The sequence below is a fragment of the Aaosphaeria arxii genome, assembly GCF_010015735.1.
Source record: "Aaosphaeria arxii CBS 175.79 unplaced genomic scaffold BU24scaffold_6, whole genome shotgun sequence".
In the NCBI taxonomy this organism is placed as follows: domain Eukaryota; kingdom Fungi; phylum Ascomycota; class Dothideomycetes; order Pleosporales; genus Aaosphaeria; species Aaosphaeria arxii.
In genome coordinates, this window is record NW_022983479.1 from 885,776 (window position 1) to 913,215 (window position 27,440).

The 27,440-nt window shown below is 49.7% G+C and overlaps 4 protein-coding genes across 4 annotated transcripts; 2 read left to right on the forward strand and 2 right to left on the reverse strand.

The window, feature by feature from the left end:
- Window positions 1-592: 592 nt before the first annotated feature.
- On the forward strand, window positions 593-5,217 carry BU24DRAFT_424410 (P-loop containing nucleoside triphosphate hydrolase protein). The gene has a single exon (XM_033528496.1). It carries the CDS (start codon window positions 668-670, stop codon window positions 4,826-4,828), a length of 4,161 nt encoding a protein of 1,386 aa, XP_033381750.1. The 5' UTR covers window positions 593-667; the 3' UTR covers window positions 4,829-5,217.
- A 1,705-nt stretch (window positions 5,218-6,922) lies between these two features.
- Window positions 6,923-8,887, forward strand: BU24DRAFT_349721 (endoplasmic oxidoreductin; the record flags this gene model as incomplete). Its single annotated transcript, XM_033523618.1, has 3 exons — window positions 6,923-7,042; window positions 7,127-8,724; window positions 8,779-8,887. 3 exons carry the CDS (start codon window positions 6,923-6,925, stop codon window positions 8,885-8,887), a joined length of 1,827 nt encoding a protein of 608 aa, XP_033381751.1.
- A 1,656-nt stretch (window positions 8,888-10,543) lies between these two features.
- On the reverse strand, window positions 10,544-11,954 carry BU24DRAFT_350875 (FMN-linked oxidoreductase; the record flags this gene model as incomplete). Its single annotated transcript, XM_033523661.1, has 2 exons — window positions 10,544-11,724; window positions 11,789-11,954. 2 exons carry the CDS (start codon window positions 11,952-11,954, stop codon window positions 10,544-10,546), a joined length of 1,347 nt encoding a protein of 448 aa, XP_033381752.1.
- Window positions 11,955-23,761: 11,807 nt separating this feature from the next.
- Window positions 23,762-26,833, reverse strand: BU24DRAFT_349768 (uncharacterized protein; the record flags this gene model as incomplete). The annotated part of the gene is made up of 8 exons (XM_033523620.1): window positions 23,762-24,101; window positions 24,158-24,630; window positions 24,679-25,232; window positions 25,293-25,574; window positions 25,628-25,960; window positions 26,012-26,581; window positions 26,662-26,706; window positions 26,779-26,833. 8 exons carry the CDS (start codon window positions 26,831-26,833, stop codon window positions 23,762-23,764), a joined length of 2,652 nt encoding a protein of 883 aa, XP_033381753.1.
- Between the last annotated feature and the right edge of the window lie 607 nt (window positions 26,834-27,440).

A 27,440-nucleotide genomic window follows, 5' to 3' on the forward strand; every position in this document is an offset into this window, starting at 1 on the left:
TGTTGTTGGATCGGATGGAAGCAAGGGATGGAAGCTTTCTTTTCGAGTGAATTATTAATAAGAATATGGGTAACGATTGTTTTTGTTTTATATAGCGAGTGTGTCGAATTAACGAGAGTATGAATAGTTCAACCGAACGGTGTTCGAGAGAAGAGAGAAGAAAGAAGTTTCGAATGATTGTTGTTGAGGATGAAGAAGAAAATCCGGGGCAAAAAGACATCAGGCGAGGGCGTTGACCCTAATTTATTCCAAGTCAACATTCGGGTCTCCCGCCCTGACTTTGCGTCTCTTGGAAACTCTCTCCTGAGTTTCTCTTGGACCGGGACGGTCCAAGCGCCGAATACATTTATTGGTGGGACTGGGGTCGGAAAATGGATCTAATCTACTCCTGGCCACTAGCACCCGAGAGTAACTAGAGGGTGTCCTATCGGAAGTGGTATTGCGTAGCGATTGACAAGGATGCTGCCTGCGGATCAACATTAGACTAGACTTGATATAGAGTAGCTCGTTTCCATAATTGAACACCCTTTTTAGGACTGACTGGCGCACCCTACCTTGGATGAAGTCACGCGTCTTCGCGTCTACCACGCACCTCCACCCAACGCGACACACCAACCCAACAATCATCCTCAACACCAGCGGAGGAACAGCAGAGAGGAGAGGAGGCATGGACAGCGACGACGATGACTACGGCGACCTGGACGACACGGCCTTCCTAGAAGCCGCCACCCAGTACGACGACCACAACACCTCATTCCACTCGCTGCCTCGGCCACCGCCCAAACGACGGAAGATTGACCACTCTAATGAAAGGAGGACCACCACCCCGTTCATTCCGCCAAGGCCCGCAGCAGCGCTGCAACAAACAACCCGGTCCAGCAGCAGAAGGGGCCCCTTTATCGATTCGGATTCAGACGAAAAGGAGGATCTCGATGGTGAGGAGGAAATTGTCGACGATGCTGATTTCGAACCTCGTTCCCGTAGTAATGTTGCTGTCGCCGCCGTCGCCAAGCGTGCATCGCCAAGTATCTCCGACGACGACGACGCATCGGAATATGAATCCACCCACGACACCAGCCCAGCGAAATCAAATCGCAGCAAGCGACAAAGGAAATCACCAGGCCATGTGGACCCCGAATCAGCATGGAAGAAAATCATGCCGAAGACGAAGAAGGATTATATCCACACGCCTACGAACGTCGTGGACTTGACGGATATTTTTCAAACGCAGCCGCCGCTGGAGAACTCGCCGCCTTGGAGGACCCGCGGCGCGATCTGGTCGAAGCCTGCGACTGCGAGTATTGGGGTCCACAGGCCCGCTGGGAAAGAGAAGGAGGGGAATGGGGGGCGCGAAGGTGTGAAGACGACAGTGAATCCTGGCAGGCAGTCAATATCTTCGCGGCCGAAACCACGGCCTCCGTCTCCTGAGGTGGATGAGTTCGATACGTTGATTGACATAGACGTCATCAATGATGCTATTCTCGATCAATATCCGGACGTAGTGCCGGTCCAGGAGACGAGCAACGAGTCTTACGATCCCGCGCAAGAGCTTGCGGATCTACCGTCTGATGCGTTTGAATCGAATCCGTCGTCGCCTCAGAAAGAGGACAATGACGTTGCGTTCATGTCCGAGAAGAGGCATCGGCTCGTGGCTCCGCAGACTGGACTGCGCCAAACGACGTTGTTCGGGCGTGGCAGCTTCAGCGAGGTTCCGGCATCGCAGGCGAACAAGCGCTACAATTTCGTTGCCAGCCAGAAGAATGAGCCTCCCACTCACCACAAGCTAGACCCCGAAGCTATGAAGACGTGGGTGTATCCTATCAATCTCGGGACGATTCGAGATTACCAGTTCAATATCGTGGCTCGTGGTCTTTTTCACAATCTCCTTGTCGCTCTGCCTACAGGCTTAGGGAAAACTTTTATTGCGGCGACTATAATGCTTAACTGGTTCCGATGGACCACCGAGGCGCAGATCGTGTTCATGGCTCCTACCAGGCCTCTCGTTGCACAGCAGGTTCAGGCGTGTTTCGGGATCGCTGGTATACCGCGCTCCCAGACATCGATGCTCACAGGAGGTGTGAAGACTGGCCTACGAGCCGACGAATGGGCTCATAAGCGCGTCTTTTTCATGACGCCACAGACCCTCCTGAACGACTTGAAAAGTGGCATTGCTGATCCGAAGAGAATCGTTCTGCTGGTAGTAGACGAGGCGCACAAGGCCACGGGATCATACGCCTACACTGAGGTAGTCAGCTTCATGCGACGCTTCAACCCGAGCTATCGCGTCCTCGCCCTGACTGCCACCCCCGGAAGCGACGTCGAATCAGTGCAAAAGGTGATTGACGGACTAGACATTTCTCGGATCGAGATACGAACGGAGAACTCCCTAGACATCAAGACATACGTGCACAAACGGAAGGTAGAGACCCAAGTCTTCGATAGGAGCGATGAAATGGATCTCTGCATGGAACTGTACACGGAAGCTTTGCAACCCATCATGAACAAGCTCGCGGGGTTGAATGCCTTTTGGACCAAGGATCCCCTTGCGCTCACGCCGTATGGCTGTACGCAGGCACGTGCGAAATACTTCACCGATGCTGGACGGAGCGTCAATTCGGGCGTGAAGATGATGGTGAGCGCCATCTTCCAGGCGCTTGCGTCGATATCGCAAGGAATGGAACTGCTCAAGTACCACGGCATACGACCCTTCTACACGAAGATGATAGAGTTCCGAGACTCGACAACGAGCGGGAAGTCTAAATACAAGAAGGAGATCTGCGACAGCAAGAGCTTCAAGAAACTCATGGGCACACTGCAGACATGGGTGCTGAAGGATGAGTTCATCGGACATCCAAAGCTGGACTACCTCGTCCAAGTCATCTTGCAGCACTTCGCCGATGCCGCGGAAGGCAGGAACCCCGATGGTGCTGCTCCGTCAGAGACACGTATCATGGTGTTCGCGCATTGGCGCGACAGCGCCGAGGAGATTGTGCGGGTCCTGAAGAGGCACGAACCCATGATCCGACCGCGCGTGTTCGTCGGACAGTCGAATGCGAAGAATTCGGAAGGCATGCAGCAGAAAGACCAGCTAAACGCGATCGCGGATTTCAAGAAAGGCCTGTTCAACACGCTTGTTGCGACGTCCATTGGTGAGGAAGGATTGGATATCGGCGAGGTCGATCTCATCATCTGCTATGATTCCAAGGCATCCCCCATCCGCATGCTGCAGCGCATGGGCCGAACGGGTCGCAAGCGTGAAGGAAGGATTATCCTGTTGCAAATGAAAGGCAAGGAGGAGAACGACGCAAACAAGGCGAAGGACAGCTACGAGAAGATGCAGGAGCTTATTGCCGAGGGCTCGAGATTCGCTTTCCACGACGATGTCTCGCGGCGCATTCTGCCCAGAGAAGCTCAGCCTGTGGTGGATAAGAGGGTGGTAGATATCCCGCTGGAGAATTCACAACCTGACTTTCTGCCTGAGCCCAAGAAGAACGGCAGAGTGCCAAAACGACCGCCAAAGAAATTCCACATGCCGGACAACGTCATCACCGGGTTCGTTACCGCGGGCAATATGAATACTGAAATCGCGCCCAAAGCAAAAGCAGCAAAGCGAAAGTCGGCACAGATATATCCCAGTGAAGAACTATACTCGTTCCCACCTTTACAAGAGGTGTTGCTGGACGACAAGCAGACTCATGATCTCGCACGGCGGTTCCAGACGGTCTTCGACGACGAGGACCAGCCGACCGTCGGTCCCGTAGATATGTGCAATCACCCTGCCCGACAGCGGTCGTTGCCGCGTACCCATCACTTCCCGCGGCCCGGGCAAGCAACGCAATGGTTCGCGCAGACGCTGCGAAAGATCCACACAGTCGACCTCGACCGGATCGAGCGATTCCGAACCCGCCAGCGCATTTCCGACCGCGAGGCAACACCCGATCGAGACATTCGCGTGCCAAACGACGGCTACATCCCAGACCCCGTCGCACCGCCCGAGCCCGTCAACGAAGAAGCATGGGCATCCGACGACCCAGCCTCGCAACCAATCCTCCACAAAGCCGTCAAACCCCGAGCGAAACCAGGCCCGAAACCCAAGCCAAAGACAACGACGACAGCGACCAACACCGCCAAACCCACCAACAACGCAGCTGCCCCCAAAACACCAGCCCGTCGCGGCCGACCCCCCAAAAAAGCCACCGCTCCCATCGAACCCCCCATAGAAGCCCTCAACACCTCCCCAGAAGAAGAACGAGTCAAAACCCCCCGCTACCGCGCCTCCGAGTTCGTCGAAGAAGCCGAAGAATCCTCCCCACCACCCACCGACCCGCGCATGCGCCTCGCAACCCAAGGCATCGACCTCGGCTCCGACGACACCATCGGCTCCGACGAACTGCAAGACACGCAGGCCTACCTCCTCGACTCCGACCTGCGTGACTTCATCGCCGACGAAAACGACGAAGAGGTGCCGGAGTCGAGCCTCCCGAGCCTCGACATGAATGGCCTGGGCCGCGGGACACAGGCTGTCGTCAATGGCGCGAGGGATCGGCGGAGGAAACCTATGGCGAAGATCTTTACGAGCGATATCACGGACGACGGGGGTGGGGGTGCGGTGCTTAGTAGTGATTCTTCTGACGGGGGGGAGGACGAAGTGCTCGTCAGTCGTCGTGCCGTAGCAAGGAAGGGAGGGAGAACCGTGGTCGTGGGCGACTCAGCGAGCGAGCGGGAGAGTCTGGACGACGATGATGATGAAGATGGGCCGGTTGTGCGGAAGGTGGCCCGGCCACGGAGGGTTATCATCGATGATGAGGATGATAGCGATGATGACTGATCAATTGATCGATTGATTTTATTAACGACACGGATGATCAAAGAGGGAGTATATAGACGGGCGATTGGGAGGCTCAACAGCGGATTATTGGCTATGGTGTGTGTGTGCATTGGGAGCACGGTTTTATATCCCACACAATTTTTCCTCGTTTGGATAAGAAGCAGGAAGGGAGAAGAGCAATGGAAGCTAGTATTCGCCGTTTTTATAGTCGATATGTATCTATATCTATTTAACTATACACTATCTGGTGGAAAAACTCGGGCATCAAACGGGAGCGAAGTGAGAATGCGTGTTTATGGTCTTGCGAATGTTTACCGTAAACGTTTGAAGGTTGTGGATGGGAATTAAGGGTTGAGATTGCTAGAGTATGTGAGGTTATCTCTATGTCGGTAGAAGGTAGTAGTACAACGCTCCTGAGAACCGGATGTCAGCACGGCTCGTGGCGATGACGAGATATAGATATCAAGTGGGATGTGGGATGTTTATCTCTTATATATGGGCATGTGTTTCGTGTGTATATCATATATCTACGTGATTTTTATATGTACTGAGGAAGATGGTTATCCTTTGATATATTTCAGATCATGAAGAGGAGTCGTGTTGTCTGCCCCTATGTCACCACCAAAACAAGCGTTTCAATGGTAATCGTTACAATGGTGTATGGTTAGAAATAAGTCCGAGATATTTTAAAGTCCTTCTTAGTTGTTATAACGTATTAAAATGTTCATCGATTATTCGTAATGACAGGGTGTCGCGATAGCAGTCGATCGTACTGGTCATGTCCATCTGAGGGCTGATGGTGATGTAGGTAGCTTTATCGATAAGTGGCACCGCCCGGACTTTCCCGCACCCGATTGGCCAGGGAAATGCGATGGAACGGCGGAAGAAATCGCATGACTTTAGTAAAGTCCAGATGGAGTATGAGATTTCGCCGCAAGTCCGCCGAAAGGGGTTCCTTTGTAGGTTCCGGGTAGAATAAAATGGAAAAGGGAGGAAAGGCCGTTGGTTCATCTTGTTCGCCGCATGAATATTCGTCCATCAATAGAGAATTGTCCGGTGTAATTGGCCGTTGGCCGCCACACCGTTGAAGTTACAAAGTCATAGGTGGTACAGTAGAGGCCAGATCTCAACGACGTCCTCAATGATTACTATTAGCTCCCCGTCAGCGAGCAATCTCACCACCTCTCTTCCAAGTCCCAGTTATGATCTGATCACAGCGTGACTACTGCGCGCAACTTGCTTGTCCTTTTATTTTAATTTAGGTAGCCATATGATCCTTTGCTAAGACTCTCGTGTTTAATATCTATCCTCATCTCCCCCGTCCCTCTTGTTACTTTGTATTTGTCAACCACATCTACTTACACCTGGTACTGATACCAATTGTTGTATCCATACTGGTTGGTTAGAACTTGCTTCCGTACTCCGCCGGTATCATTGCCACTATTACCATACCATTGCAATTGGATTTTCCATAGGGCGGCCATCCGGGTCACAGCCTCATACATCGGCAAAAGGCGGAACTAAACCCGAAAGGGAATGATGAGAGAAGATTAGCGGAGTAGCGCCACCTATCTCCGTCACCTCGTACCTGGCGCCTGGCTGCTTTCTGCTGCTTTGTGTTCTTTTTTGTTCTTTTTCTCGACTCTACTACTCAGTTAAACTCTTCTAACGTCTTGTCTGGTCTTGACTTGGACGTTTTCAACTTCCCCATACGCTAATTTCTCCGAGTCGGGGGAGACGACGCGAACTTATATTGAAACCACTATCTGGCCTCTTCCTCTTCAATAACCTAGACCACCATCTCCTCACCACCACACCCCCCACATATGCAATACATCCGGCTTCCACATCAATTTGCCGGTCGATACCTGTCTGTCTCTACTTTCTAATCCTGTCACACGGCATTCCTCATATACAGCCCGATCTGCAATATCTGGGACCTGGTACGTACCCCATTCCTCCTCTTCATATATGCACACCTCTCCGCATTCGCTCGAGCACATTGGAACCATCATTGCTGACTTCGTGGAACCTTCTCAGACGTCCCTGGAGATCAATCTAGTCTAAACCCCCAAGACATAGATCTCACATACCATGCGATCCGCAGCTCAAGTGTTCTACCTAGCAGTGTTCTCGCTGCTAGGTAGTTCACACGCCCAGGCGCATGCGACCGCTCCTTCGAAGTCGAAGAGCGCTCCTCCAAACGTCTGCGAAGTAAGCAATAATGGGTCTTCCGCCTGCTATCCCCCCTCCTCTCCTCCCACGACTCAAAACCAGAGTCCTAAACATGTCGTGCAGTTCGAACCATTCGCCATCGTCTCGGATGCCTGCGCAAGCTACAACACCCTCGACCAGCTCAACGAAGCGATCCATCCCTACCTCCACTCCATCACCCAAGAAACCGATTTCTTCTCCCACTACCGATTGAACCTGTTCAACAAGAAATGTCCCTTCTGGAGCGACGAGAATGGCATGTGCGGGAACGTGGCGTGTGCGGTGAATACATTAGACAATGAAGAAGATATACCGTTAGTCTGGCGCGCGAAGGAGCTGGGTAAGCTTGAAGGTCCCACAGCGCAACATCCAGGGAAGAAGCAACAGAGGGCGCACAAGGCGAGGCCACTGCAGGGCGGTCTGGGTGACGATGTTGACGAGAGTTGTGTGGTGGAATACGACGATGAGTGCGACGACCGCGATTACTGTGTCCCGGATGACGAGTCTGCGACCGCGAAGGGCGATTATGTTAGTTTGGTGGGCAATCCGGAGAGGTTCACTGGGTACGCAGGCGTTGGTTCCCAGCAGGTCTGGGAGGCTATCTATCGCGAGAACTGCTTCAGCAAGCCGCCTAAGGTGTCGCAGTCCAGCCACAACTCGCCGTTCGGTGGGTTCGGCAATCAGGAGCAGATGCTTGCCGCAAACCAGTTGCGGAACGTCATGAAGGAGCAGGGTATGCAGCAGAATGTCCAGTCTGCCATTGCACAAGGAACCGCCAGAGCGCACCTTGATCCCGTCGAGTTTGACGATACCTGTCTCGAGAAGCGAGTGTTCCACCGTGTCATCTCTGGAATGCACGCCTCCATCTCCACGCACTTGTGCTGGGACTATCTCAACCAGACGACCGGACAATGGTCGCCGAACCTGACCTGCTACGAGAAGCGCCTCCACCACTATCCGGACCGCGTCTCCAACATCTACTTCAACTATGCGCTCGTTATGCGTGCCGTTGGCAAGATAAAGCAGCACATCCAAGATTACTCTTTCTGCTCCGAGGACCCTGAAGAAGACGCCCGTACCAAGAACATGGTTCTCCGTCTCGCATCCGCAGTTCCCTCCGGCCCCGAGATCTTCGACGAATCGATCATGTTCCAAGATCCGGACACGATCGCCCTGAAGGAGGATTTCAGGAACCGCTTCCGTAATGTGAGCCGGATCATGGACTGCGTGGGTTGCGACAAGTGCCGTCTCTGGGGCAAGCTCCAGACCAACGGCTACGGCACCGCTCTCAAAGTCCTCTTCGAATTCGACGAAAACGACTCCTCCAAGGACCCCGTGCTCCGCCGCACCGAGCTCGTCGCCCTACTCAACACCATGGACCGCCTCTCGCACTCCCTCCAAGCCAACAAGGAATTCAGACGCATGATCGAGGAGCGGGACGGCACCGCCAAACCCGCATTTCCCACCCTAGTTCCCGAGCAAGAGGTCCTCAAAACAAAACACCGCCTCGAGAATCCCGACCAAGAGTCTGCAACGAGCGAAAAGCCAAAAACCCCCAATTTCAAACGTGATTGGGATTCTTCGAGGATGACCGTCATGGAGGAGTTCTGGGCGGAGCTCGACCTCGTTAAGCGTGCCTACATCCACGTCTTGAAGAGCTGGATTGCGCTGCCTGGTAGATTGTAAGTTCACACTCAGCAACAGCATACCAAATAATCACAGACTAATGAAAATAGCACCCGAATTTTCATCCTGGAACTCAACCGCCTCTGGCACTGGTGGTCCGGCCTCGTGGTCCCCGAACGCAGCTGGGAGATTCGCATCCCCACCCGCGACGAACTCTAAGCTCAATGTTTCCTCTATGCTCTTCAGAACCTCAATGTTCTACTCTTCTCCCCGTTCATCGTTTAGTTGTTCGCAGTACATGCATACATACGAATAAGATAGATACCATCACACGCACACACCATCATATACATACATCCCGCCCTACCGTTCACACCAAACCGTACTATACCGTACCACACCATTACAACCAACAAGCGGAAGACAATTAGCATATAGGCGAACCTTGCATAGCTCCCGGCGTTTCTTCCTTTTTTTCAATTCGTCCATCTTGAGGGCTTATTTGCATGCATGGCGGGGGCTTTTGTAAAGTCCCTGCGTATCCCGTTGTGGAGAAGTTGGGGAGGAGAAGGGGGTGACCATGGGGGCGTACATATATGAATGAAATACTCGATCACAAAATGTGTGTATACGCGCTGTGTCTTGTCTCCTCCGTCTGTCTGTGTAAATTTGTGAAGGAAGATGTAGCAATGACTCCGCACCCCTCGTCCCTCGTCCAGATATCAAATACAACCTTCCGTCGAACTACAGTCCTATGAATCTACAGCGTACATAAAACGTACCCTCCCCATCCCCATCCCCATCCCCTTCCTCATCATTCATTCACAAGCAAACATCATCGCCGTACCCAGAAGAAGTCAATTGAATTTTCAAATTACTTTTGCTAGGGTAGCATAGTATCCCACGGATCCGTACCTTTGGAATCTCACGTCACTCTTAATGATCATGGATATTTGAGACAAACTCGCGAAGCATGGGCGGGCTTTCATGGAAATGCAATTGCAAACGTCAATTTTAGATTTTTGGTATGGGTGTTCACGTGCGGTTCGGTGGTTCATCCTTTATCGTGGCTTGGCAAAGAAGTGGTGAGGTTGAATGCAAGGTCTTTAGACCATGCGACCTGCGCGGTATAGTGGACATGCGCGTTGGTAACGGGTACCCCTGCGCGAATCTGCGGTTTCGGATGATAACAATCGGTGGCATGCGCGGTTTAGTAGACATGCGCTGATTGGTTGGAGATGGGTGATTTAGATTACAGAGACGATTTCGGGTCGACTTCTCCGATTTGATGGACTCGCACGATTTAGTGGCGCATATATAGATTGGTTGGACGTGCACAGACTGGTTGCTACATGGGCGGTTTGGGTGCCAGGTACGGTATTGGGACATGCACGGTATTGTGGGATTGGTTGAAATAGATGACAGGCTCGGTTTCGGGGACAGATGTATGACGGTTTGGGCGACAGGGACTGTATTGGGACATGGCACTTATGTCGTGAAATTCTTATGCTACACATACATGTGGATATATACGTGCCAAATGCGCACACTTGGCTGTAGTTAATGGCGCTGGAGCTGCTGGAGCTGCTGGAGCTGCTGGAGCTGTGTGGGATATATAGTTCACTCCTTTCCCTTCGTTTTTGTTCATTCATCCCGCTTATTCATTTGTTGAAGAAGAGTTGTGTTGTTTCCAATGGTGATGATGACCCTTTTCCGCATGTCTAGTGTGGTCATGTACTGTTTTGTTGGTGAGAATGGGAGGAGGGGTGAACGTATGTAGTGTCGTGGCGGATGGATGATGGGCTCGATATAGTGTCGTTCATAGCTTGGTACACTCGAGATCGATATTGAGGTTGGGGAAGTATCTGTCTTCGCTCAGGCACTCAAGGCGGCGGTGGCTTGTGGGACGGGTTGGTCCTGAGTGTGGGGAGGTATAGATGGAGTGGAGGTGTCGTTCGTGTTCTCCTCGGGTACCTTCACGCGCTTTGCGGTGGTTTCTTCGTTTTCTTCTTCTGCCTCTCGTTTCTGGTTCTTCTTAGTGCTCGCAGGCGGGGCGGTTTCCCTGGCTCTTGCCCTCTTCTCAGCACGGGATTCCTGCGGCGGGATCCCAAGGCGTGCGTCGACGGCCTTCGCACGCTCGAGCAGGTCGTCGACACCGTCGAGCTTGAGGGCCTTGACGACGTCCGCGTAGCACTTGGAGCTGTTCATCTCGCGGTACATCTTGTCCTTTCCGGGGATCATCTGGCCGAGGAGATACTTCGTGTTGCCCCAACGATTCTCGACTGCGATCGCCAGGCGCATGTAGTCAGTCACAGACGTCTTCCACTTCGCCCTCCACTCCTGCGGTCCTCCCTCTGCGTCCTCGCGGAAGCAATTCGGGTTCTTCTCCGCCTCGGTTGCGATCATCCCGCCGTCGACGCCGAATTCCTGCGCCAGTTGCAGCGCCTCGCGCCGAGAGGTTACGTCTCCGTTCATCAGGCAGGCGACGCCCGCTTCACGACAAATGTCTGCGATCATCTTCAGTTGGTCGCGGATGGCGCGCTCCCGGGGCCGCATGGGTGTCGTCCGGCAATGGACCGTCAAGCCTGTGATTCCCGTCTGCACCAATCTCCTGACCAGTTTCTCCGTCTCTTCTGCCGTGCTGAGTATTCGAATCTTGACACTGATACCGATCTCGAATGGCTTGCCTACATCCTCCACCAACCGCCGCAATATCTCGCACAGCAAGTCTGGCGTCTTGAGCAGCGCAGCGCCCATACCGCCTGATGTAGAGAACGGCTTGGGACATCCAGAGTTTAGATCGATGCCCGCTACGTCCGGTGCCACAATCTTCGCGGCCTCGACTGCGAGGTCCGGGTCTGCGGTGCCGATTTGGTATATCAGTTTCCCCTTCTCCAGCTCCGGGTGGATGCGATATATGACCGACTCGCGGTTCTCTGGGTCCAGAGCTGGATTCTTGACTTTGGAGGAGGGCATCCGGGAGAATTCGATGGTCGATGTGTGCGGGTTTACGCGGCGGGTCGTGCCTATCATTGCGCGATCAATCGTCTCGGGACCTGAATGATATATTTCTGTTAGCATGCTACAGGATGTCTCATGATCGGAGAAGAGTTGACGCACCCCAGACAAGATCAGCACCGTACTTCAGCGCCAGCAATCTTGAAGGCAATTCTCCCGACCTGACCATCGGCGCAAGAACGACTTTGCCACGGTAGTCGACGCCATTTTTGGGAATGGGAACACGCTTGGGCTCCGTTGCCGCTGTTGGGGATGATGTTGAAGCCATGGCTCGTCGAATTGTACGTGCGAGGAGCCTCAGCATCCCATTTGGTCAATGTGTGGGGGGGTTGAAAGTTCCAAATGCTAACTCAGCGCAGAGAAAAAAGTTGTGGAGGTGGGATGGGGAGTCAAATGCAGATGCGGCCTCGTTCCGATATTTCGCCAAGCGGGGCTGCGGGGATTCTGATTGGCCAGAAATCTCGATCGATTGGCGAGGTGTGCTATCGATAGCGAGGTGTCCCTGGCAGCATCGTTAAAAATATTGCCATGTGTAGAGGTCTATATGGAGGATATCCATTTTTCATTCTGCATGAATTGCTCGTCAATTTGAGCTGGTGTATTGCCATGTTAGAGTATGGAACTATCGTCTGGGCGCTATGAACGCCTATAGATTAATAAATGTGATTATTATCGTTCTAGCCTCGTGGTTTGGAAAGAAATAATCGTATTGGGTATATCAATCAAAAGTGGTTCCAAGATATACATAGATTCTGGTCCTGGGGGATATGTTTCAATTACTCTGTTGGTATCTAGCATGCACAAGAAATGCTGAAGACATGGCGACTAGGAACGCCTGATAAGTCCTGCGCCGCAGTAACTTGTTAATACATCTAAGACCACCTTCTTATTCAAAGCGTGGCGTCTTTCCGTGATTCTGCAAACGGTCAGAGTCAAGTCCTTTGTCGTATTTGCTTCATTTGCCGTGTCAGCCGATTTCCATCAACCTCGTAGGTGTCCAGACCTTCTCGTGGCCAGGGACCCTACACTGTGCACACCGTAATGTCTTGTCACGGTCCCATAAGCCCGTATCCACTAACGCCAGTCTCCACCATGAAGAAATGGTCCATGTAATGTCTTGCTTGGTACGGTATGCAAGCAAAATAGAGTGCGCGCTTTCTCGACCGGACTGTAGCACAAAGCCAAGGATATTGTGCTGCGATCGATACTTTGGCACTTGAGTTGCCCTTTCAGGGTCTTTTCAGGGTGCAGTTTTTCTGGAAACCTGGGCCCGCACTTGGAACGTTCTATGGGTGGACCGCACCGGAAAATTTTCCACGAAGCGTGACGCAGGGCGAGTTAAAGTTACGAGATCCGCATGGCCAAGGAGACTTGGCTGCGTTCGATGGATTTTGTTCAAGTTACTGCTTTGAGACTGTTGGGGGCTGGAATGAGAGAGACCAGGCGGATTGATTGTGCTTCGGTGAGACATCTCCCAGAAGTGTTTTCTATAGCATTTTAGTTATCAATGAGGCTCTCGTTACTTTAAATGTTGCTGTGCTCGTCCTATTATGCTACTTATAGGGCTGTAATTAGTGTCCTGCATGGTCATAGAAAGCCAATATACATTTGCCTAACTTCCAATCATGGCTACTTGAAAGATTGCTTTTATCGACGACAATGAAGTTGTGCTTCATCGTGGAATTCATCGAGCCAAGGAGACTTGGCTGCAATTCACACTTTCTTTGAATTACCCTTTTCAGTATATTCTTCGTTGTCGCCGAATACGGCCGAGTCAGCACAGTCCATCATCGTACACGTTAGTGGTCTTGGAGAGACATTATATTCTTAGTACTGGCAAGTGAAGCGCACACGGAATCCTTGCATGCCGGCGACTGAATTTTATTGCAAGAGGAACGATGGAAATCTGTGTTCAATGTCGAAATTATTCCGTGTAGGAGTTGGTATCTTTCTGTCGTTCATGTTGTTAATTTCTGTTGTCAACGTCCTGTGGCCGGTGAAAGTGTGTACCCAGCAACGTCATAACGATACTCAAGCGGAGCCTCACGGATAGAACCGCCACCACAAAACTTGCATATTATTTCCGCATTCTTAGCGCAAGCCAGAGCGTCATCACTACTACAACTTTCGCCTCCTGGCTGCAAAATTTGTCCAAATCATCATCGGAGATACATGTTAACGCAGTGGCAATGGCAGTTTAAGGTTGTAGACGGTGCAAGCCAAGGTAGACGCCTTTGATGGACACTTTTTCTGAAGTTGCTGTATCGGGTAGGTGAAGATGCCGACTTTGCCTTTGGAACGAAGACTACCAGGAACCCGATGCATATAGTAGTCGTTAGAAGCTGGGCTTCGGAGGACTGTGCTCGAATACGGATTCTGAAAGTGCCCAGTTGATGGACACCCCTTCAGATACCACAAAGAGATCACAACAAGGACGTGATAATTTTAATAACGGTCTGTTACCAGTCAGTATTGTTCGTCTGTTTTTCCCCAATAACCATTTTTATCTCTTGCAAATCTTCGATCGAGGACCTGATGTATGCAAAGTGCACGTTTTCTGTTGACCCGGAGCACTCGGAAGTTCCTCCATCGTATCCCAACACTAAGCAGGTGGCAGGCCAAGATGCCATCGCCGAAGCCCACAAAATTCGCATCCTTTCACCGTAGACAGAAGCTAACGGGGATCGAAAGGAATTAAATTCGCGTTAATCGATGGCCAAGAAGGACGCCTATTTTCTACACTTCCTAACACGGTATTTTGAGAGAAAAAATCTCGTGAGACTCGCCGGCCAAGAAGGTGACCTATTTTCCACACTTCCTAACTCGGTATTTTCGAAGGAAATAAGCTCATTTAAGGCGCTGAAATAAGCAGTCAAGAAGTGTTAATTCTGGATTCGTACCTTGACGCTAATTCCTCCACCAGCTCTCGTGTTGGCACCGTTGTGTAGATGACAACTGGTCCAACCTAACCATACAGCTCTTCTGCGAGATCCCTTCCTTAGCTCCATATCACTAAAACCTGACCTGGTGCAAGGCTCCAACCCAGAATTTCTATATGAATCTCATCATATATCGAAGGTCAACGAGAATTTCCTGTAAGGATTAGAATGTCCAAGTAAATGATGGGTTGAAAAAAATTTCATCATCAGGATATTGCAAATCAAACCTATTCGATAAGCCGTTCATAATCATCACTTTATCGGCAATGAATGCTGTGCAATCGAAAGAATCAGTGCCATGCTGGATTTTTCCTGTTTTGCCAAATTAATTGAAAGCATCGCCTCCCTCTTCCCGTTCTCTTCATTTGATTGTGAGAATACGGATGAGATATTCCAAGATACCAGCACCGCAAATTGACGCAGCCACTGGCAGATAGTGTGCTGATGTAGACTATGTCTCTGTAGATGAAGTTGAAACAACGTTGTTACCGAATGGAGATCAAACCCCAACTGGTATATCTCCTTATGTGTTTAACTTGCTATCGATGAGTCCATCTGTCAATCAATTAGCTAAGGGAAATCATAGCTCTCGAAACGAATTCGGCGACCATTACCTCGAGATAAGCTTTACGTATCATATGGCCGTACAGCAAGTCATACAAATGAACTCTCACAACGTGAGAATAGGTATCAATCTGTGCGATCCTGTGAGATGCCTGCTCTTTGAAGGCATGGTTGTTGTTTCTCTGTCCTTCTTGGTTTGTACTACTATTTGGTGTTCTGATTCGTGATTGCAAGGGCCCTAACAAGTGGTCTAGTGTATGTTGTAAACGTCTGACCGAAACTGGCGACGAGATGATATGACTTAAGCAGCAGAGAAAACGTTGATATGGTGGCCTAGCCTAGGAGGATTTCATTGACTGTATACTTCAAACTCGATGAGCAAGTATCTGAAAATGACTTCGCAGTGACGTTTCCGTTACCGGTGGACGCTTTCTTGAGCTCTGTAGGATGACTAAAATACGTCAATAGTTGATGTACTTGGTGAAATACTGCCTGGAATGATACTAGGGAGTGAAGTAAAAGTCATATTGTTTATAGCAGCCTGCTGTTGTAAATGTGAAAGGTAGTCTCATAGTACTACACCTTCTATTACACACATGCAGTACATCATCATGTGAACATATCGTAGTGGCTGAAGGTCTGATAGATTTCATAGTGCAGCAAATGGGAATGGTATGAGGTGTGGTGAAAGTTAATGGTCCAGTGAGATGGTGACGATGTTGTGGTTGATGTGCTTAATGGAGTAGGCGAGGAGAGAATAAGGTAGTCACGACTAAGAGCACCTCGCACCCTCTTCGTAGATCTCGGTTGAACATATAGATCTTGGTCTTTATGTTTCTTCGGCGTAGTGATCTCTGTGTCACTGTTGGATGTCTTCATCGGGATCTAATCAGCTTTTTAATGCAATGGTAGGCATCAGTGTAACACAATGGTTCATACGTAGGGTTATATTTAACCATTCCCTACCTCAGTCAAATTTGTTTATCGTGATTCGCTATCTCTGACATAACTTACATCTTAGATCTTGTGCCATGCGATGCCAGTCGGTCATGCTTTGGACGTCTACAGCTAAAATGGGAAACACTCAGGACACAACACTCAGGACACATAATGGTCTACCATTTTGCATAGATATACTTTGTTTCAATACTACTTGAGATGTCTCATTGGGTACCGAATAGCCCCCAAATACTGTTGTCGTCGGTACTCGTTTCTTCACGGAGGTAATGACTGTGCTTGTGCTCTTCTTAGAACGACAACGACAGTGACTTCTGTCTCTATGATGTTCTGTATCCGAGCATATAGGGTCGCTTCCATTGGCATTGTCAGTGTGATTATGTACTAAGCCTTGTTATGGCTCATCTTATTCTCATAAATAGGGTATAGTTGTGACAGGGATGATGTACTCCCTTATTGTGCTCCACGTGAACATGCGGTGCATCTTGTATGTGCTACATATCAACAAGATTATATCTAGATGATGTCTAGATTACCTGCACATCTTAATCAGTCACAAATATATTCAAAACAGGATGGATTGCAGACCACGACGTACTGATCATATGACGGCTGGTCAGTGTAGCGGGTAACCCAGCAGAGGCCTGCCGATTCTTCACTTCAAAGGAGATATACAATGGTATACCGCAGCTATTCAGTAGGTTCACTCTCGTGTGGGTTGCTACTAATCGTGTTCAGGGGATTTTGGAGATCTATACTTTCTGCTGTTCTTTTTTGCTTGTATGAAGATTCAGTGACGAGTTGTGTGGATGGTGAAACCTATCCACTGTGTAGTGGACGACATTCCTACCTTAACATAACAGTACCTTGATGAAGTATCATTGCCAACGTCAGCGTGACAAGTGAGTGGAATGTCAAGGCAAACAATTCTTGGTTCAAATCTGTGAGGAAGTCGATTCTAAAGTGGAAAGGGGTGAGCATGGTTTCTAGCATTGGACTTCATATATACCTAACAGCTCATGAAACGCTTCCATGGGTGCTACTGTCCACTTCATGGCACAAATAGATGTAATTGATCATGCAAATGCCTGCAACTGGCACTGTTGCGCCTCAATGGCAAAGCAGTGTAGGGTTTTCAGTGTTCAATGTTCCTTGTTCCATTTGTTACCTTGTCGCCATGCCGCTGACGTTGTGCAAACTACGAGACAATCAAGATACTAGACCTTTATGAGGAGAGAGAAGAGCATGGTATTTGGTTTATATGATAGGCGGTTGTCGAAATTGTACAGGGTCGAGCCATGGAAGTGGTTGTACAAAATGAAACAGCATAGGCTCTCTATAGTGCTATGATAGACACGAGGCTGTCGTGATATTGTCTATACTGTCTATTTTATTGCAAGTATACAAAAGAAAGGTGCATGATTGTCATCGGAAACGGCGACAGTCGTAATCATAAAGTTCATGCATTTGTGCATGAACGTATGTTGCAAGCGGTGAAACATCATTCGCCCGGGGAGCAAAACAACTGCAAATTGGCTTGTCTTGAAACCAACAGGCTTCAGATGAGTGATCAAATCGAAGCTGTGTATTCGTCAGAATGAAACAACGCAAGTGCAACATTCGATTTCATGTCTTCATGCATTTAGGTATCTAGAATGGGTTTCTACAGATAGCACCCAGCCAGGGCGAATGTGTATACATTGTCCTTAAGAAGGCGCCCTTGAAAATCACAATGATTCAGATTTGATTCCCCCTTTAGTATTCAAATGCTCGATAAATTGGCCTCGCCCATACGATTGTTCATTTGTCTTGTAGTCCACTGACATAGTTGAATTTTTGCTCAATCTTGCCAGCTACATCTAAGGTTACACTTCAGTACTATCTATTCGAACATTGGATGTCTTGTTTACTGCTATCACCTCCGGGACAAAGTTCAAAGTACAATCCTATTCATCTCCTAGAAGTACGCAGATTAATCACGTCAATGCTGTAATTGTATGACGACAACCCTGCATTGGGCATCCGCCGTACGTTTCAATCAAATGACAAGAGCCTCTCCCAGTTTCCTCATTACATACACGTCAGGCTCCCAACATTGGGATCAAACGTTGATGAATTTTTTTAGAAGACGATCATCATACCAATGCAACATCTCGGATAGTCATTGCGCCGACCGATCTCCAGGAACACGACCGAATGAATCGCCGAAAAATGGTACATTGGTACCCGCATCGTTAATTGCCACGAGTGCATATATTCGGACCTTTTTACCCTTTTATCTCGGCGTAATTGAGGGTCGGGTGGGAAAAGAAGATTAGCGGAGCATTTAATATTATTGATATCATCAATGCATTCCAGGTTTAGAAAAAAACGTTTGATTGTTACGTTGGGTTTTGGTAGTTGTGGTCCCTGGAATAAAAATAAACATATATGAGTATCAATATGACGATCGGTACAAGCATGAACGCTGCCGAATATCGATTCAATACATGTACCAATACTTTCGTCGGATAAGCATTCGTTAACAGCATAATCAAAGCAGATCTTCAATACTGTTACGACGTCTTGCGATTTTTTTGGCAACGTCTCCTCTCCATTGCCCCGAGATGTGGATAATCTATTAATTCTCGAATTCAACGCTCGAGAACAGGAACTGTAACCTCGCTTAGAGGATCTACATCTTCTTGTACAGGAACCCTAGCTAAGATTGGTGAAAGAATGCAGGAGATAGAAAGTCCGTCGGATCAAACATTATCCATCACTCACGAACGTATGTACTCTTCTAGAACGCAGAGGATCATTGTCTATCCCTTCCGTGTTGTATAGTCCCCCAAAGTCAAATGAAATATCACCAAATCATCTTACCCTACAACAACTAACCCCTTGTCAAATCCAACCGTCTATCAATGTCACCCAACTAACCCGTATTCGTTTTTGATCCTGCAAAGATGACTGACTAATCGATGCACTTCCTGACACCGTCTTTCGAAGAAAGAATTGATAATCACTTCTCTTGACTCTCTCCACGCATATCACCCATCACCATCGCAACAAATAACCAGCCTAAACCAACCCCAACACCCCCAGCACGGTAAGAATCGGCGAAGCGACACGAGACCCCTGCCCCCTGGTTTTCCATCCCGCTCCGCAACTCAAGTCTCGAGCTTCCAACTGAGCAAGAAAACAGAGCATTGTCAACCAGTCGTCCTGTCTTCGTTCCCACAATAATAATTCCCTTTAACTCCCGAGCCCTGAGTCCTACGAGTAGCATCCCAGGACAATGACATCGGTGTACATAACGTCCGTGCCGCCCCTTCCACTTCCCCGTCAATCCCACAATTGCATCCCGGTCCCACTGCCGCACCTTTTTTGCTTTTCTGACAGCACGCTTGCTGGGGGGAGGGGAGGGGGAGGATTCAAGTATTACCCTGTCACACATCGACATTCCCGACCGATCTAACCGGATAGAAAAACTTATGGTACCTGTACTTTAGCCTTGACGCTGTTTGCGAAAGAAAAGATCTAAACAAGTCATGTAGTCGTCGACTCGTTGTCGTCCTTCAAAGAGAAGCAGTAATCATCATAATAGGTAACGCTTGAAACCCCGAATGGATTCGAATGTGCAAAATATCACACCACCCACGTACTGTTGGGAGTTTTCCCTTTCGTATCGAGCACGGAAGAACGGGAGAAGGATCTGAATTGTTTCGTGACTTTTGAAACGATATTCGTCTTCTCGTTCTGCTTCGTGCTCTTTCGATCTAAGCAGGGGCATGTTTTTTGGCGTAAAATGTTGGGTCTATCAAAGTCCTAAAGTAACACACGTGGTACCTTTGGCGCGAACGCCTAGAATTGTCCGTATATCGTGGGGATCAGATTAGTTTACGGGTAGTGTCATGTCAAAGAAGGTAGTCCGTTTAAAGAAGCTTAGGTGAGCGCTGACAGATGAGATAAACTATTTGTCTTCTGCAGAGTACTGCAGGCCTAGACTCTAATGCAATTAGTGTAAGGATATGAGGCTTGCTTGATTGATATGGTGCTAATATAATATGTATTCCAATGTGAGGGTTTATCCGGAGTAGGCATTGCGCATATTTGCTTTTATGCAACGGACTATCGTTAAAAGATTCATCTAGCTAACGAATGGAAATCAGCAACCGTGGCTCTCGAGATCATCATGTCGCACATAATGACGTATGTACGTGAGGCATGCCTGCGTTCTGTTGAGCTGCGTGGACGAGGGTTTCGAGAATGGTAATATGGCGCGGCCCGCGCGGAGTGATGAGCTTCCATCACCTTCACCTGCAGCGCACTCTCTGCCATCGAACTAGGCTTGCGAGCTGTACCAAAGTGGTAATCTTTGTCTACACCGACTCTCACATTGTATAAGGCTTTGATGAAGCGTGGTTTCAAGTACGCGACTCAGATTGCCATACCATGTGGAGATGCTACTGTCCCGTCGCCCGTCTGGAAACGATAGAACAGGCGTGAGAATCGAACTGATTGTCAGTGAATAGATGGTGCTGATCACTCATTCCAGAACAGTGTTTCTGACACATGGAGGGGGCCCCCGCTCCTAAGGCCTACCTACAAGTGTGTTCGCGGGACGGGAAGAGTAAAGATTGTCACAGCTTCTTCTGCCCTACTATTGTAGGACTGAATAGTACATGCACTTCTGTTTCACGTTGTCGTCGAAGACAGCACCGCTTGGAAAGCCAAGCCTTCCAAACTCCCAATCAAGTCGGTGCGATGAGGCCGAAGTAAATCGGACGAAGAGGATGAGGAGGGATCGTGCCCTTCACCAGATCTGAAACGGTTTCGCAAGTGCAACTAATTGGGCTAAGTGGACATATAAGGTTCGTGCTTTGGAAAGCATTTCCCAGTCTGACGCTAGTAGGACGAATGCTGTCGTTTTGACCCTTGGTCCTTACCAGAAATGACCAACGCAGCCACCGTATCCGCGTTACGAGAAATGAGATATCATGATGCATTAGGTTTGGCTCAGGATGGCCTCTTGTTGGCTTGCGAGTTGCCCATACCATCTCATGTCATCGAACACCCGGCGCGGCAAAGCTCGTTCTTCAGTCGTTGGGTCTCCACTAAACAAACGCTCGCCAAATTTCCAAGCGAGGATTAAATTGTCGAGATTGAGCGTGCTGCGTGCATTCCCCAAGCCGTCAAAAGTCGGGCCGCATTAAGAGGGAATGACAGCTTCCCTCCACTGGGAGGGTAAGGTTTTGCCCGATGGCTTTCGAGAATTAAATTATTGGAGAACATGTCCGAATCGGACCAACTGCATGCTGCTTGGCGGGAGATTTTCGTCATACAATAGACGGACGAGTCAGAAGAACTCTTCCTGCTGGGAACTGGGATTGAGAAGTTAGTGTGTGAATCCGGAGCCTACCGCTAGACCCGATGATGTGTCGAACGGTAGACAGGCGTTTGTGTGTTTTTGGAAGGTCGGCTTGCGCTCCTTGTATAAGGCTGCATAGAACCTTCTGTTTCTGCATCGATGAACGTCAATGGCACTAGAGATGCCGTTTTTCCAATATATTCCAAGATGTTCGAAAAAGAAAGGTGCAAAGATAGAGAGATAGAACGGTAACGTTATGCCAATCGCCGTCGTGAATAATAGCGGGATGATTCAACGCAGCTATCAAGATCCATACCCGCCCCTGGTCGCGTGGGAGATGTTCCTCGACACGTGGCCTGAGCGTCAGTACCATGGTCGCTGGTGTGCATGGTCCATGGATGGATTTGTTCAACTCTGGAGGTCTGGTCGCAATGTTCTTCGAGAGAACACGGCACGCCATGCAGCCAGGATGTCACTCCGCAAAAATCCCACGGGTGCGACGGTCAAAGGCCCGTTCACATAGCCAGCCGCTATTCCAGCCGATGGCGTGTGTCAATGCGTACAGCCGCCGGCTTCACATGTCAGATGGTAACCTCGGGATAACAGCAGACATCGATAGACCGATCCCCGAGCGCGTGCTAAACCAGTGCCAGCCTGCGTACTTTTGCAAGATACATGCTAAAGCAAACAATATTGTATTACATACTTCCCTTCCCTTCCCTTGGAGGGTATGTGCATTGTGCGCGCGCGCGCCAAAGTGGCCCCTGTGCTGCAGTCAGTCCCTCGCCAGCGGCCAACATACTTGGAGGTTGACTTTTGCCTGGGGAACAGGCTGGCCTGCTGCACGCACAGGGTGTGACAATAAAGCCACACACTCTCTGCAAGGACCAGAGCCTTAGGGTGATGCTCAGACGATGCGTTGCATTTTGCTGGGCGTTGCCACAACGGGCACGGAATCTCGGGAGGTTTTTCTAGGCTGGACAACGATAAAATCGCAATCACCACGGAACCTACCGTTGATATCTTTCTAGTGATCACTGATGCCTGCCACCCTATTGTATGGACATGATTCAAGGTCCCTTGTGGTCGTAAGAGCTTCGTGCATGTCGGCTGATGCAGACCCATATTGGTCTGCTCGAGATGACGAGCGCATGTACATCGTCCAGCCTGACCTCGGAATCAAATGTGTACATATTGTACGTCTGCATTCAGAAGTTGTCGAAGTTGGGCTTCGCTAGGAAGCTACTGCACGCATTCACACCGGGTTGAAATTGATCAATGCAGGGCATGTACAGTGCGGATGCACTAGAGCCATCCCGGATTCTCTCACTAGAACAACGTTAACCGTGGTTGGAGGACGCGGCAAGAGTTGCCACGCTGAATATATTGCGCCTGTATAATTCAATCGAAAATCCGGTTAGCACCAGTTCATTGAGATGCGGAGTAATTTGCCAGGGTGCTGGCCAGCATGTGGGTGGGACTCGGTTCCAACTTCATAATTCTTTCGCGCGTCATGGGTTTACTGTCGAGTATAGTACTTCCGCTGCTCCGATGTCGATCAGTATGATCGTACTGGTCGTTGAACTAGGACTGTGCATACGGTCGAGATTGGAGACGTTGTGAACAGACGGAGGCAAATGAAAGACCTCTGTCGAGAATAAGATTATACCATTCCAGATGGTGACATGGGGCTAAGAATGCCAATATGCTGCGTTTCCCCGTCTCATGTACCTTTGGTACTATAAACTAGATAATGGTACAAGGTTGGATGTGTGTAAAAAAAATTGACAGTTCGGATCTCGAAAGAGACCGCAAGCGCCTTTTCCGTCATCGCAGTGCTGGTGGCCCAAAATGAAAGTCCATCAAGTTGCCTAGGAAAAACCGAAACTATGTTCCGTACGCTAATTCATCGAATGTTGCTCAAGGCTCGCTGGCCGTGATTTTTTGGATCTCTCATGAATTTTGAGGTCATTAGGTAGCGCATCTCATTCGCGTCTTGGCCCCCAATTATGGAAAATAAATCCACTGCGCTCTTGGGAAACCTTTGCATGTAATTAAACATTTTTGGAGTTGAACCCCTCATCAGCTAAGTTATTTCTCGAGATGGCATGCTGCTTAGCCGGGCGTATTTGGAGTAGCCTGTGGCGTTCATCGAGTTCGTCCTTTTCGAGTGAAAGGTTCTGTAGGATATTGTTATTAGGGTGTATAATTACGGGCCGTAACTCAAGGCCCGCCATTGGCCCTCTGCTCATTGGTGCCCTATCATCTGCTCCGTTTATACATGGTGGTATCGATCATGCCAGTGTTGCCATGATCCCATCGTCGTTTGAGGTTATCAGAAAACGAGCTTGCGACAACCTCTTGCCACATTGTTGGGGTAACGTAGTTAACACTGGGAGTTGCATAACCAGAAGATGGTAGTTGGCCCTGAGTGCCCTGAAGACTGCTGGATTGCGGAGATGCGTTAGGTAATTGGTAGTTGGCCTGGCTGGCTTCCTGAGGTGTCCGGACATCATAGTTGCCTGTTGGTGGGGCTCTTAGAGGCGGGGACGATTGAGACGTAGTGCTGGGAGGGGGCGTACCGAAGGCTACATTCCATTGACTGTGAAGCATTGAGTTAGTCTAAGGCAAGGAAGACTAGGGAGAAGGAAAACTCACTCTAGCAGACGCTGTGGATTCCATTGTGCGGGCTCCTGCATTTGCATACTCGCTTGGTTCTGCGGCGCCCGTTGTCCAGCGGCCATCATAACCAGGGACTGGGCTACGGGAGAGTCAGTCTTGGGATCGTGGTCGGATGCCGAAATCGGTGGTGTGATGGGATGTGCATGGTAGTTGACCTGACCTGGTTGTTCCAGAGGGGACTGCTGGCTTGGAAGACGCGACCGGTAAGAACCCGCATTGCTCAAAGGGCTAGATTGTGTAGCTACTTGCGGGCTTCCAAACGGGAAAGTTGGCTTCAGCTCGAACGGCTTTGTCACATCCGCGGAAAAGGCCTGACGCAAGTTGTCCACTTGCTGGTGCATCTCCGGCATTGGCCAAGCGGGCTTGCAGGTCTCTAAAATTCGCATGTGTCTCACGAAGAATTCCCTCGCATCGTTGCTTAACTCTGGGTCGGGGCAAGTAATGGCAACCTGTCAAGTTAGAAAGCCTGCTGGGAAGGGGGAGCCTTCGGAACTTACTAGATGAAGCATTGTGCAAGTTAATACAGAGTAAATAGTGAAGCTTATGCCTCTAACCATACACAACAGACCTGGGAGCCCGTAGGTCTTCAAGATTGCTTCCTGAAGTTTGCACATATTCTTTGCGGCGGAATAACACGTCAGCATGTGTTGCTTCCAGACTTCGTCATAGCTGTCAGAAACAGCTTGAAGCTGAGGGCGGACATGCATTATCACCCCTAGGTAGTGATAGCAATGCATGTTCGCAATGTAGTGCGATGGAATCCATGGTGCGGATCCATCAGGTGGATACATGATCTGCATGTCCTCCGGTAATTCCCTCATCCACATAGGGTAGTCTACGTTGTGTTGAACGAAGTTAGGATCCATAGCCCAGTCGTCGGTGCGTTTCCTTAATCGTCCATAGGTAAGAGTCGTCTGTTGTATGTTCTTCACGATGCGGATATACTGGGTGAATTGACGAGAGACTTGGAACTCGGCATTGTCAAGTGCAGGAAGGGGTCGGGGCATTTCGAAGTCAACTGTATCCGTGGACACACCAAAGTCATAGCGCCCTAATATAGTGATTAGCAAAATGAGAAGACGTATGGTACCACAGGAAAACTGATGCCTACCTTGAGGACCTCCAACCATCACCTCAAGTATAAACAGGGTGTGCCAAACGCGGGTCTTTGCGATGCAATCATGAATAGAAGAACCACAGGGCTTGCCCATCTGGTGCATATCGTAATGCTCGTCAATCTCCAGGTCTTTTGCCATCGCGACAAGCGACACAACGGTCATCCAAGAACGCCAGAAGTAGCCACGTTTCGGTGAAGATTCCCTAGCTTTCATAAGAAGTATCATTGCCTGCATCGTGCTTAACCGGGAGACATCTTTGAAGCTTTCTTCATGCCCTAAAGAAATAGTCAGTACATGGTTTTCACGAGGGTGATGCTGAAATACTGACTGGCAGCAAGAGCAAGCCACTTGTTGCCTTCTGAGGACAATCCGAGCATGAGCAATGAGCACGCAAAGATGGCTTCGAGCATGAGCGGCGATATGGAGTCCCGCGCCGTCTGCCATTGTTGGTAGAAATATGCTTTGTTCACCACTGGACAGTAGGGATGGATGTTGGTGAAGAAGTAATCGAAGTAGTGAAGTGCTTGTTCTTCAGAAGGCATCATCTCTGGCGGTATGCGTACAGTGTGATCCAGGCTTGTAGAGGGCGGCAACTGTAGCTCATACTCTTCCTGCGCGGGCGTTTCCGCCAAAGTCTTCTTCTGGTTGGCAATGTATGGTGCTACTCAAGTTAACAACTATTCTAGGAAGTCGGAAAGGACTGGATTCTCACCAACTGCAGTATGATCGATCTTCAGTTCTCCAAGGGCTTCAGCCAGATCGGAAGGTGTCTCATGCCGCCAGCTACTCTCGGCATCCGTCGCACTCATTGGCACCGGAGGGGCGCTTGCTGGCGGTTCCGAATACAGTTGCTGCTGTGGTGTATAATTGATATTTTGTTGAACGACTTGAGCTTGTGACATGTGTTGGTAAGGCATCTGCTCCGTGGGCGAATGATCCACGTAAGGTGCGGTTTGATACATTCTCCCGTCCGGATAGGTGCCAGTTACGGGAGTGGTTAGTGGAGGTGCCATGTGTTGGGGCATCCCTCCGTGTGGAATAGGTCCGCTTATACTGTGTCGTTGATAGTGTTGCTGGGTATCAATCGGAGCTGGTGCATATTCGACCGATTTGGCGTCGAGTTCGAAAGTTTGAGAATTAGGGTTGAAGTCTTTATCATAACTCACGGTTGGTGGCACACAGTTCAGCTTCAACCGGATGCACGCGGCGCAAGGCCACGCATTTGTAGTTGCGGCGTCGCATTTGATTTTACGGCGCCGGCATCCTTCGCATGCTCTCATAACTGCGTCGAATTAATAAGAGGTCCGAAATCCCACTTCTACAGTCATGTGGAAGGGAAGATGTTTGAATAGTGGAACTCACCTTTCAAGCGCTTGTGTCTGTTGTGTTCGTCGACAAAGACATAATCTGCGCATTTAGTCAGTCCTCGGGCATTTCTGTGCTACGGCCATTACAGCTACGGAGGATGGAATCGCGTACTTCGTTGATTCTCGCGCGGCGCCAGCGTTGGCGGCGCAAACGTGAAGCTCTGCATCTGGGCGGTTTGTGGGAGAAGCGGGCGGCCAGTGGACTCGTTGGGCATGGTTACGAAAGGCCAAAATACGGGGAAGCAGAGGACGTCCTCCTCGCCGGGCAGTACGCAAAGTGGTGAGCAATGTATATGTCCAGGTTCAGTCGCGATAAAAGGAGAGACTCGAAGTAATGCTCTGGTGATTCGGTAGTTTTGTTATTTGGTTCGATGGTTCGTTGGAAGCTAGACGGGTAACAGAGTAGTTGAGAGAGCAGCGCGGGGTTGGTCTCGGTTTCGCTTGAGTGTCAATCGTCCCCTCGATGCTTCCCTAAGACACCCGGTGGGTGGTGGAGTGCAGGTGTGCGGTGTGTGAGTGTAAGTTAAGGAATGGCCAATGAGGGTAAGCTGGCCGTCTAGACCGACCGAACGCAAGCGGAACTGGAGACACAACGAGAGGAAACCCAAAAAGTGCCAAAAAGGGCCGCTGGAAGAGGCCGCGCAGGCTCTAATGTACAGCTCTATGGCGGGAAAGAAATCTCCGCAACGCCAGTGATGGTTAGCAGGCGTGGTAGGCTCTTCGGGTGATGGGCGTAGTCAAGGCGCCGCATACGATACATAGAATAATGAGCAA